This window comes from Lytechinus pictus, unplaced genomic scaffold, assembly GCF_037042905.1.
Source record: "Lytechinus pictus isolate F3 Inbred unplaced genomic scaffold, Lp3.0 scaffold_19, whole genome shotgun sequence".
NCBI lineage: Eukaryota > Metazoa > Echinodermata > Echinoidea > Temnopleuroida > Toxopneustidae > Lytechinus > Lytechinus pictus.
Window position 1 is genome coordinate 11,132,520 of NW_026974140.1, and position 13,522 is coordinate 11,146,041.

Genomic DNA, 13,522 nt, shown 5'->3' on the forward strand with positions numbered 1-13,522 from the left:
TGAGCACTCGACAAAGTGGATTTGGCACTATTCAAGTCCAATATGCTATTACTATAGGTTATGAAAGTAGCAGTGTTATGTAATTAATAATTAATGGAAAGTATAATTATTGATTCATTTATACTTTCCTGGAAAAGGCAGATTTATTTTGTTTATATATTACAAGCAGTTGATCTAATTTCTCAAATAGGTTATGAAAGTAGCAGTGTTATGTCATAATTCATGAAAGTAGAATTATTGATTCATTTATACTTTCCTGAAAAGGCAGGTTTGTTTTGTTTACATACTATTAGCGGTTGATCTAAATCTCATTTATTTAGACTATTACCCAAAGAGTCTAATTTCCACTTCGTATATATAACCATTTGGAATAACTGGTTTTAGACAAAGAGGATACTAGATAAAATGGGTAAAGGCTGACTGGAAATGAGTCAAAGTTTGAAATGGTTTAAATGGCAATCAGACTAAATGGATAGTAGACAAACTGGTTGTAGAGGAAATAGGATTAGACCATATGATATGAGATCAAATAGAAGAAAGATAAAAGGTTACACACCTAAAGCAGAAACAGATGCTTTTGTAGGGGATTTTACCCAATGCCTATGATCCACTGCCTAGATACTCCTCTATTATAGAAATATAGATAGTTTATTCTATTCCATAGCTTAATGATAATAATAGTCAGTTCTTGTATAGCGCATAACACATTATGAATAACGTCTCTATGCGCTTCCAAAGGACTTGAATATTATTACCCCGGCTGTAGCTCAAGCAGCCTTTCCAGCACTTGGCATTTCAAGGAATGAATTCCTGCCAGGTACCTGGGTTGAGTGCAGCACAATGTGGGTACATTTCTTGCTGACGGAAACTACGCCATGGCTGGGATTTGAAACTCACTGTGTTTCAAAGTCCAGAGACTAATCCACTGGGCCACAACGCTCCACGATTAGACCGTGACATCTCTCTTATTTTTCTTTGTTCTTTGTCAGGATCGAGAGAATCGTGATCTACTCGACAACTATCGAACGGTGTCGGCGGAGGCACAACGATGGGAGACGGAGGCTACAGAGAGGACTAGTGAGACGTCTAACATGAGACTTGAATTGATGGCTAAGGAGACGGAGATGAAGAGGCTTAGAGAGAGGGTGGATGAGACAGAGAGAGAAATTCATGAGGTGAGACGTGGATAGTAATTATAGTATATTGGATGGCTCAGAATGGAATACAAGAAATATTCGGGAAAATATTCCATGAATCGCAGATGAGCGGAATATTGGCCCTAACGAGTTGAATATTTCTGGTATTTCATGAAATAACGCCATCCAATATAATTATTATCATCTTTCCCGACCCCCCCCCCCAAAAAAAAAAAGAGGGAGAAATTTGATATATCACGTCATATCACTTATCACTTTATGCCATTATCACTTCATAGGATCATTTTTGGTCGTTGACATGCGACTTGCATGGAGTTCATTATGACGTCATGGAGCGTACAGATGTAGTTGTGCTCTATGCTGTGCATCGCATTGCTTTCATTTTTGTACGCGTTGTATATTTCACGCATTCGCGCACGCGCCCTAAACTGTTGAATAAGCTCTCATATTCAATAGCAAATTTTGTACAGGAGCCTATGGGATATTCATCGGATTTCGGTCCTTTTAAGGGATATTCTCTGATATTGCACGGGCAATTGATGCAGACCAAAATACGCGTTTTTAATGCATCGCTAGAACACTATATATAGATGATAATTATATTATATTGGATGACTCAGTATGGGATACCATAGATATTCCTTGAGTTATATATTTGAACGAATGAAGCATAGGGGGAATGCCTCTTATTTTGGTGCATAAGCTCTGATATAACAAATGCAGACCAAATTGTGTTTTGTCAATGCACTGCTAATAGGCCCCTTACCTGTATCATTATGACAAATGCACAATGTCCATGGTGACACTAAATGGTCGCATTACAAATGTGCACATGTGATATGATGCATTGCATGGCACAACTTTATTAGCAAGTTGTAGCACTTTGATTCAGACTTTATCATAACTTTTTATCCGTAGATGTGATAGATTGTGCGTGGGGATCGATCGCCACTCACGATATTGGAGCATTCAGGGGAGCATTTCATCTACATAATTTTCTGTAAAGTTGTCGGCTCTGACAATTTTACCTTATTTTGATTGGCTGAGAAGCACTATTACCATGGTAACATTTAGATAAACTGGGACAAGTCAGATAAAACGTCTGAAAAGTTCTATTTTATCCGACAGTTATAGTAACAGTGCATCTCGGCCGATCACAAGCAACAAAAGATGTCAGATCTAACAAATTGTCAGACAAACGTGTTGATGAAACGGTCCCCTGATGTTCAAGGATGGTGTCGCCTCTGGCTACACCACAGTAACCCTAACACAAGTGACAATAATTTGAAAGTCTTTGCTCATGCCTTTCCCTTCTCTTTATTCGTCCTCTTTTACCAGCATCTATCTAGCCAGCAGACATATGAGATGCAGATCTCCAATCTAACCCGTTCCCTGTCCAACATGGAAGGCAATGTAAGAGATCTACAGGATGAGAAAGACTCTGTGGTCCAGGATCTAGCTGCTGTAAGGGAGCTCTGTGTCAAGCTAGACTCTACCAAGGAATCTCTCTCTAGGCAGCTCACCACAAAGAACATTGACTTTGAACAGGTATAGTATCAGGAAGCAGTTTTAGACACTCTCACTTTAATCCTCAAGTACAGGATAATAGGCTCACTAAACCAAATCAGCATCCAACATATATGCAACTACAATTTATTTTGGGAAATCCTGTAATAATCAACATATCCTATGCTCTTTACTCACATCTCTACCTCCGTCCATCAGTTCATTAACTACTTGAGCCATAATATAAGGAAAGCATATGCATCTCTATTGTTAAATGGGAAGTTCACCCCGACAAAAGTTTATTGTAAAAAGACCAGAAAAAATAATAAATATTGGTGAAGGTTTGAGGAATATCCATCAAAGATTAAGAAAGTTATTAGAATTTTAAAATTTTATTTTGTGATGTCACATACGAGCAACTGCCCCATTGTCATGTGACATAAACTGCATAAATTTCAATGTTTTAATGGATCATGATGACTAAAAATTTGTTTCTTTCAGGGGCAGGTGTGAAATGATTTTGTCTGTTGATATTGAAGGTACAATAAAAACCATTTTCAATCTTTTGAGAAAATGACATTTCATTGAATTTTTACCACAGGGAATATGGGGAAGCTGCTCGCATAAGACGTCAAAATCAAGCAATTAAACTTCCTATATCTTTTTAGATCTTTGATGGATTTTCTTTCAACCTCCAGTATTTTATTATTTTTTGCAACTTTTTTCAGGGTGAACTTCCCCTTTAACACTTATTTGAATTTGATAATAGATTGAAAGAGAAAGAGAGATAGAGATTACATATTTGCCATATCCTATCCCTTACAGGCTGAAGCAAGAACAGAAGATCTAAAGCGAGAAGTGGAGATGTTGAGAAGCCAACTAGGCACTGAACGGACGACGGTCAGGAACCTAGAGATGCTGATAGCAGGAAACAGAGAAAAGGAATTTCAGGCACAACTAGACAATCAAGAACAAAGATCTGAGCTACAGCTCATCAAAGATCGCTTAGCTCTAGCAGACAGTAAGATGTGAGTATTCTCATATTGTGCTTACCAAAGTAAGTGACCATCTGCTATCACAGTGAGGAACTCTGTAACCATTTTATAGCCATGTTCTCTCCCTTTTTTAATAGCCGTTTTGTAGCTGGTTGTAGCCCTTATAAAAATGGCTAGAAAAATGACAAGTTTGTCCATTTAGATTCTCCTTATGGGCAATTCCAAAAAATGATCAACCTTTTGCACTTCGCTTCATAAACTGACCAAGTTATGGTCCTTTCAGAACATTACAGGCTGTCAAAAGAACAAGAAATAAGAGACAATTTCTTGAAGGTCCCACATATAGGGGGTCGGACAAATATATTTGATGGAATTTCCCTATGTTTTAAGAACCCGAAACCGGTACAAAACTATGAATGTCTTCAGTTTTGCACTGTTTTTGTGACTGTAAAATGAGTTATAATATCCAAGTTCTTTGGAAGCACATAGAGACGTTCTATCACAGTATGAGTGATACACTATAAGCGCTGCAAGAATTGTGATTATTATCGTTAAAAACTTGTTCTTATATTTTTCTGATCTCTGATGTTCCATGTTTGTTAGCATTGAAAAATAACTTAAGAATCCTTTCTGCCAACACAATCCCTCAATCAAGGGTGCACCATATTACAAAGATGTGTCTTATGTGTTCTCTTCCTCCTCCTCTCGCCTGCCTGCCACACACGCGGTCTTGTTTTGTTGGAATATAGTCAATCCTGTCTATAAAGGCCAGAAAAAAGTAGCAACTGTGGACAGATGGTCTTTACAGACAAGTTTTTACTATTGACTGGTGGCCACCAAGACAGGTTTAACTGTATTACTAATTACATGTATATTGATGCCTATTTCTAAATGAGGGATATTTTCCTTCTTATTTGTTTTTAATTTTATTTTAATTTAACCGTCCTTATTGATGATGATGATCTCTTTTTGTATTTTTGTTTGTTGCAATTGTTAGACAAACTCAGTCTCGAGAGATCCAGACGTTACGATCAAGATCATCCCAACAAGAGTCTGAATTAGAGAGGGCTCGTAGACAGTTGACTAGTGAAAGATTTGAGAAGTAAGTAGTGCTGCCCTTGTGGGGTTTTAAAGGTTGATGATACTGCCAATTGAGGAAAATAAGATTTAGTTGGAAAAAAAAATGCTATGTGTACCAAATGATTTTTATCCTTAATTGTCATGGCAAGTGGTGCATTTTCTTTTTATTTTAGCCGTGTTAATTTCATTAAAGCTAATATTTCTTAGCTGTGTCAATGAAAGTAAACATAACTTATAATTGATAAAGTTCTTTTTAGAATATTCCACCATTAAGGTGCTTTTGCAATGATGTGGATGATGATGATCCCAGTAGTGATATATAAGGCACCTAAGACCTAACATCTAAGCTATACAAATTATCAAGGTCATCAGATTATTATTTCAACCATTTTTCTAACAGAGAGCGGCTTGGTCAAGAGATGCGTCGCAGCACATCACACACCATGTCTACCTCCAACGTCAGCGCCCCCAACGTAAGCTTCGAGAACCAGAGGACCTCCACCCTCAGAACCACAACCCTTAGCAGCTCCTCCACCTCCAGGCGTACCTCTAGCAGCCCCCAGCAGCAGGGTGGGGGACGTTCCACCACCCCTATCAGTCAGATCATCTCCCCTGAACGCTCCTTGAGGAAGTCACCAGAGAGGTCCATTCTGAAGAGCTCTTCATATAGATCCAGGTCACCAGAGAGAAGTATGTCCAGGCTTGGTTTCAGTAGTAGTACTTACAATGATGTAGAGGGTAATGATTGGTTGTCTGATACTAGTTTAACAGGTAAACACGATGATGGAGAAGGACCAAACATCTTTAGGCCTCTCAGGGCTTCGTCTAGATTGGTGAGTTTGGGAATGATATTACCTGAAGCCTCCATAAAGTTCCTGCTCACCCAAAGCAGTCAATCTTCAGTCTGCTGCCAAAGCCTGTATCCTCCATCAAGTGTGCATCGTCTAATGTTTCATGGGCAAAATTTGTTGGGGACATTCATATGCAATCATCAGAACTACCACAATGCTTTCCATTTGTTTCACCAAACGAAAAAAAATGCAACCGGTGTATCATTACATGGTCATCAGTCATCACATTGGTAATAAAATAAAAGTACTTGACGTTTGATGTGGGTGTTAGTGTCGAGAACCTGACTGCGTAACTTAGCTCCATCATCAAATGTTGGTTTACAAGTATGATACCAATCGCAGTATTGATTAACTCTCAATACCTCGGGACTTCCATCTCGGCGCTCGCGTCATTTTGAGTTCCATGCTGTGTCTGGTATGAACATCCTCTAAACGCTAACACTAGGGACCTGGAACACAGAATTTAGTAATTGATTGTACAATAGATTTGTTCGCTTGATTGTAGTTAATGATCAATGTGATAATTTATGAGAATCGGCCCTATGATGAAGTGCTAAGCATCGTGTTGAGGGGCCCAACTGAACATACATGTACCAAACTTGAAATTACTCAGTATTTCTCTTCTCTTCATAAAAACATTTCAAACTGTATAGGCATACTGACACTCTAAAAAATCACATATACAATTATTCTTCCTCAATTTATCTTTCAGTATTTTACTTCTTGTTATACAGTGTTAGAGCTGTGTCTTTCATTTTCTCAATATCATTTTTTCATTGAATTCTTGTTTTATGAAAATGCTCATGTACAGTATTCTGTAATGAAGAACAAATTATTGACATCTCTCTTTACACTTTTCATTGCTTCACCATAACAGTTTCTTAAAGGTCCTGTTTCAAATATCTCCCCTAATTTGATGTACAATATTGAGTCGTTATTTTAGTAGTTATAAAATTCATATTATTTGGAGCATTTTGGGTGTATAATCAATATTGTATTGTTTGTTACAGAATACTCATTCTCATTCAGTCTTACTGAGAACATTTAAACTCTGGATGAATTACTGTTTTTTTTTTTTTATAGTTGTTTGTAAAGTAATGCACAATTTTACAAATGGAAGAAATATGCCAAGCTAATGCCATGGGTTAATTAATCACATAAATTATTTTAAAGGGATGAATCAAGTTTGTTCAAAGTAGAACAATTTGCTTCTGCTGGACCATGGTCAGTATTCACAATTGAGATCCTTGATTGACCTGGCTATGCAAAATACTTATACTTGTATTTAGATCACTTATAACCATTATGACATCATGAAGTCTAGGCCAAATAATGAGTATGTACTATCCACCTGTGCGCTGCTTGTATGACTGCGCATTTGTACATTTGTGAACCTCACATGAGCCAGACTTACGCCAGGTAGGGGCTGACTTTCTACTGAGCCAAAAATGACAATTTAATAGCAAGATGGTTTATGGTTAAGTATTCTAAAAGCAGAATACTGAGTAAAATAATTGAAATTTTGGCTTAAGTATTGTATTGAAATCAACAATACCTAAAGTTTTGAGATAACTTGGAAAACATTGTCTATCTAACATAAAATGAATGAATGACAAATTGGCATACACTGTTTTAGAGCAGATCATGCAAAGGGACAAGTGCTACCTGATGCCCATCGATGCAAATTAAATCATGATGGAAGTTTGTGCATGACTAGAAGTCATTTGTGAAACATCACCTTTGTCTATGATCACAATTTCTTTCTTCATTTGATGTCGGCTTTCAAAATTCTCATGTTTTTTATCAGATGTTTCATCCTATTTTTGGAGAGGACATCCTACCCCCCAAAAAAAAAAAATGTTTGCATCTCTATTTGAACTTTGACCCGAGGAGAAAAAGAAACAATTTACTTGTCCATTGTTGCATCACCATTTGTTTTTGTAAAAAAAAAGTATGACAAGAAACAAAAGAAAGCAAGCATCCCCTATAAAAAATCTTTTGACAATTGACCCCCGCAAAAAAAAAACTTTTGCAATTAATTTTTACAAAATGAAAGAAAAAAAAATCTGCAAGGTCATGTATTCTGTTTGCTGCTTATCTATGTAATTATTATTTGACCTGTTATGATGTATTGCAAGAAACTTGCAATTAATCATGTCTATTTTAGGTCTAAATATATTTATATATTATGCTATTGATTTTAAATTTGCAGTTGATTGTGGTTGGCTTCTTGTAACAACATATAAATTGATATTAATAGAATCAATATGTTTATAACAAATTTCCAATGACGTTCATTCCAAATTGGTGAACTCATTCTTAATAGGTTTAGTCTCAACATTTTATAGTCACTCTTTCTACAAGCAGATGGTCTATTTCTCAGTTTAATACGATGTTGGCTAAACCCATTTGGTCTACTACCAATTTGATCTAATTGCTGTTAAGTATACTCTTCACTTGTAATACCCACTGTGTCCAATTGATTACTTTGTCAGATGAAAATTTGCTTCATGAACAGTTCATATAAACTAAATGGTGCTAGGCAAATTGGCTATTACATGGAGTGGGTATAGACTTTATTAGAAATGAGACAAAACTAGTAAATATGGTAAATGGTAATAAGACCAATTGGTTGGTAGAATACTAGTAATTGGTTGTACAGAGAACAGGATTAGATATTGTGGGATGAGACAAAATGGAAAGTAAGCAAATCAAGTGTAGACCAATCAACAATTGCTATTATCAAGTTCATAGTAAGTACTATTTATAGCATCTTTATTTTCTTCCATGTTCTCTTCCAACAGGATGACAGAAGATGACTGAGTGAAGATGCTTCTTCCAGTTACTGTAAGTACATGTATATTTGTTAATCAAAGACACACTGTGTATTTATATATACAGTCTCATAGCTAGACCATTTTTAGTGCTAGGCAATGTACAATGTAAGTGGTGAAGCATATCACGCAAAGTATACTGAGCAGAGCGCTCACCCCATTACTGTGGTTCCAGGGTTTTAGGAATTTGAGAAGCTGCAATCATCAAATTGCGAGGTAAATTCTGTTTTGAATTTAATACCAATAGAGCTTTCATATTTTTGCATATTTCTCAAGCAATTTAGGGGGAATTTGTGCCAAGTGGCCTACAATTTATTAATTCATTTCATTTTCCTTTTATTTTTTTCTTTCCAACAGGACAACATTCCAGAAGAACATAATCTTTGCTACTTTTAGTTGTTGGGCCAATTTTTACCACTACCATCTTGCCATTCAAACCTTAATGCCAGTGACGTTTCAAGTATTTCTCATAAATATCACATGAAATTTTAGGTGCTCTTGGCACAATGTAAATTTTTAATATTGTGTAAAATTAAATTGTATTTAATTTATTGATTTTGATAGGAGTGATGGTTATGAGCTATCAAACAACTACCGTAGTTCTGTGATTTATAGTTTTGAATTAATGTTGCAAAATACTAGTAGGTATTATTCTATGAATTTAGTTTCCATTGGACATCTATTTTTCAATATGAGATTTGGCATGCACTTTTAGAATTGTTCAGTGTAATGAATTATTGAATATTGCAATGGATGTATTTTAGATGATACCTTAGTGTCTTAGTAATGGGACTTTAATTATTCAAAGCACAAAGTGTTCAATGTACATGCAGCATTTTGTAGCAAGCTGTCCTTAATGATCAAACCATACAAAAATCATACTCAAACAACAGTTGTAATGTTGTGTATAAAGTCAAAGGCAATCACATTACATCTGTCTTCTTTCATACCTTTGATTTCTTGTACATCTTATGACATAAATCTACTAATGAAAAATTATATAATTGCATTAATTTGGTATTATTTTCTAATATTGGGGTAATAACTGGGGGAATGTCATAAATCTATGTGTATAATACACACTCCTGGTTTATTAACTGATGACCCTCATCAAAGGAAATAATGTCCCTGTTCTAATGTAAAAGGAAGTGTATTTCTTATAACCCTTATCAAAATTTGTAAAATATTGAATTTTCTATTTAGATATTTTTTGGAAATGAAAATTTTTATCTATGAAAATGAGATTTCAATTACAGGCAGTTGGAATACAAATGAGGGACAATCTGAACACAACTAAAAAATAATCATAAGTCATGTTTGATGTTGAGTGTACCTTACAATCAGCATTATGAAACACCAATATGAACACCTTTATGATTTACCACCAACATGTAATATTTGGGGGATAGTAGGAAAGAATGAACGTGGAGGCTGTTATACAGGGTATTTATTGATATTTCTATTGACCATGTTCACCTTGTCAGTGTGTGCCTCTTATTCTTTTTATGGAGTAAGTATCATGGCACAGTTTCATTTATGTTGAAATTGTCTGACAATTTCAGTGAAATTCTTAGATTCACTGAGATGCACTAGTCTGTTGGTGTTAACCAGTTTTTTAAGGCAACAATTGCAAATGGCTTTTATGGCTTTCTTCCCACATACTGTCAAAATTTTGAATCACCTACCAGGACCTGTTGTAATAGGAACAAACCCAGCTGTATTTAGAGAGGCTGCACTGCCATTCATCCGCGCGATGCAGCCTCCTGTTGGGTCTCTTATGCTGAAAACCTAGAGGCAGTTTTTACTTGCACGGTGCACATTCACTTTTAATGTATATAAGTGAAATTTCAAATTACTTTACCATGGCACCTCGCACTGATACACAGAATGTTTTCATCCCGGGATAGCTTGGAAGCTGCTGAAAGGGATTACTTTTCAAGGTTCCAGCGAAACAGTTTTTTATATAAATATGCTATGAGTGGGCAAGCTCATGATGATGTAATATCCCCAACTATCATTCTTATTTCACTATTCCAATTTTTCTGCTTCAAGAAAATAAAAACAGGATTGAGTCCTCTTTTACTGTGTAAGATCATCACTGCTAAGACCTAAAAATGCCGTTTCTTTTTAAAAAATTGAAAGTGACAGTATTTTTCTCTATTTTCTGTTTTTATATCAATCAATATACCATTAGGGTGAACTTCCCCTGTAAACTCACACTATAAAATCAAATTTCTTCCGTCCTCTGTATTAAATTCAACCTATTCCGAATAGAAATTAAATGTATGCACGTTATTCTTCAGCGTGCTATTTAAATGCCAAGTCTACACGATTAGTGTGTTGCATAAGAGAAGCCTGCATTATGGCATCAAAATATCAGGGCTTCTTGAATAATGTTCCTCCTTCTGTTTATCTCCAAATTGATGATTTATTGAATCCATTTTCAATTTGTTGGGGCTCTTTTACAACCGAAGGGGGCTAGGTTTTAAAAAAAGTTTTGTGCCAGATTCGTCCACTCGGTAGCCTCATACCCCCCTTAGTTTGTGAGACACTTTTTATTCATGAATTGAATGTGTGCCTCGTAAGAACTAAACTCATTTTAATCACTCTACTTTGTCTTGTCAGGGCCGTGTTGCATACATGATTATGGTATTGCCATTCAGTGGTAACTTGCATGGAATTCTTGGCTTTGATTGGCTATTGAGCAGTTACCATTGAAAGACAAAGTGACCATAATAATGATTTTTATGCGAAAGGGCCCTGGGGGGTGTTTCACAAAGATTTAAGTATGAGTTACTAGAGTCGCACTTAAATGCCTAGTTGCTTGCGTTATAAAAGGCATAACCGCATCGGTCAGATCATGCGAAGAGGACGTGCACTACTGCGTATTGAGCAATTAGATTGCGCATTGCATTTGAGATACACGTTGGCATTTAAGTGCGATTTAAATCATACTTAAATCTTTTTGAAACTCCCCCAGGACCATTTATATTTAGATTTATCCTTTTCAATTTTTATGGGTTGTAAATATCAGAATCATACAATGTAAACAGATTGTATATATGTATGTGTATGAATTTGTACATAAGTTTTTTTAATGCCAGTGTACACTGTACAAGAGTATTGTATGGTATCTTCATCAATAAATTGCAGTGAATTTTATTACTACTCGACCAAATGTAAGTTATGTTGTACTTTTGGCTTGGGTGCACTTTTGTAAGAGAGAGAAAAAAGATTTTTTCGAGTAAGTATTGTACTGTGCATGTACATTAACCACTATAACAGACAATATACTTCAATCTCTTTCTCTCTCTTTGCCTATTTCTCTTTCTTTGTCTCTCTGCCCCCCTTCTCCCACAAACAGCCACCCCCACACATTACTACAATTCTTTCCTCTTCTTCAAGATTAACCGAGTGAAAACCATTCCTGTTCTTAAAGGTCAAGTTCACCCCAGAAATATATTGATTTGAATCAATAGAGAAAATTGATCAAGCATAACGCTGAAAATTTCTATCAAATTTGGAGTAAAAGAGTTGACATTTTAAAGTTTTGCCTTTTTTCACAAAAAATAATTATATGCACAACTCGGTGACGTGCAAATGATGTTCCTCACTTAATTTCAATCTTTACAGATTTGACAATAAGGCCCGGGGGAGGGGGGGGGGGGCCACTTACATTGACGAGTAGATACCATGCGCGACCAAAAAAACACGTAAAAAGGATATCTTTTTCAAGATAGGGTACGTTACGTACGTAACGTGATAAGGGTGTCAAAAACACAAAAATAATGAAAAAAGGGTATCTATTTCGCTAGGAAAGCTACGTGTTTAGGGTCAAATTTGCGGGGAAGATGAAACAAAATTAAAATGTTTTCTAAAGGATGTCCTTTTTGCCCCAACACAACGTGGTTAGAGTCCGATTTGCGAGGGGTGTGGAAGGTGGGGCCGTACTAAATCAAATGGTGTGTAAAGGTACGACCGACGGACCAGTGACATAACAATAAAATATCGCTGTACTTGTTTAGGGGTTCATTTTAGGGAATACTTGCCAAGAGTATCGTTTTGTTTTCAATACTTGTTAAGGGTAGGGTTTCAGAAGCCAATACTTGTTAACCCTAATTCTCCCGGGGGGGGCCATAATGGCCCCCCCCTCGACAATTTTCGCGATATATCCGCTGCGCAAAATTTTTTGACCTCGCCGCTCACTGACTTTTTACTTTTAAGTCTCGCGCAAATTTTGAGACCAAATTTGTGACACGCGGTTACGACATTACGCAACATTATGTAAGTGCATGTCAGACCCAAAATTGCTCATAAACGTGATTTCATGTACAAATCCAATGCAAATTGTGTATTTAGCCAAAATTCATAAATGTATCATTATTTCTACTTTTACTGATTGAATTTAATTAATTTTGCCTTGCTTATGATCAGAATTAAGTCTGGAACGATTTCCATTGAAAAAACAATAAAAAACAAAAAGTAAAAAAAACAAGGAAATACATAAGAAATTCATAAAACAATAAAATACATAAGAAATTGATTTCCGAACCGAAGTTTTTTTTAATTGCGATTGTTAAGAATGCTACAAAGAATATTTTAACCAAAAATTAGCATTCTAGGAGCTTTATTTAGTGAATTAGAGCAAAAAGTATGATTTATGCATAAATTAGCATAATTAATTCATATAAAATAAAATCTCATTATTTTGGAAAATTTTACCATACAGCCTTGTAGATTACATCGCACACAACCAGCATGCAAATTTTTGCGTCGCTCGAGCGATCAGCGGCCGAGATCTTAAGGGGGGGCCATAATGGCCCCCCCCCCCCCCGGGAATGACAAGAATCAAAATACCCCGGGTGATTGAGGGTTAAGGGGTGCATTTTCAGAATGTGGAAAATACGTGTTTAGGGTGCTTTTCGAGACCCCATGGTCGCGCATGGTATCCACTCGTCAATGGAAGTGGCCCCTTGGGAATAAGGCCCAACTTGAGTGAATCATAAAATGTTAAAACAATGGTAATACCACATGTTCAGGGAGGAATTAAACTTTCTTTCACATGACAATGAGAAAATGGGATGATATAATAAAATACA

General features: G+C 36.1%; 1 protein-coding gene across 2 annotated transcripts in view; it reads left to right on the top strand.

Moving 5' to 3' along the window:
• LOC129260906 (testis-specific gene 10 protein-like) overlaps nt 1–11,585 on the top strand; it is a 35,658-nt gene extending 24,073 nt beyond the window's left edge. For both annotated transcript variants that reach the window (XM_064114548.1, XM_064114549.1), the window contains 7 exons: nt 990–1,175; nt 2,496–2,705; nt 3,489–3,691; nt 4,656–4,760; nt 5,139–5,428; nt 8,394–8,436; nt 8,781–11,585. In XM_064114548.1, the coding sequence (XP_063970618.1) occupies nt 990–1,175; nt 2,496–2,705; nt 3,489–3,691; nt 4,656–4,760; nt 5,139–5,428; nt 8,394–8,398 (999 nt within the window). In that variant the 3' untranslated portion in view covers nt 8,399–8,436; nt 8,781–11,585. The remainder of the gene's footprint in view (nt 1–989; nt 1,176–2,495; nt 2,706–3,488; nt 3,692–4,655; nt 4,761–5,138; nt 5,429–8,393; nt 8,437–8,780) is intronic.
• The last annotated feature ends 1,937 nt before the right edge of the window (nt 11,586–13,522 follow it).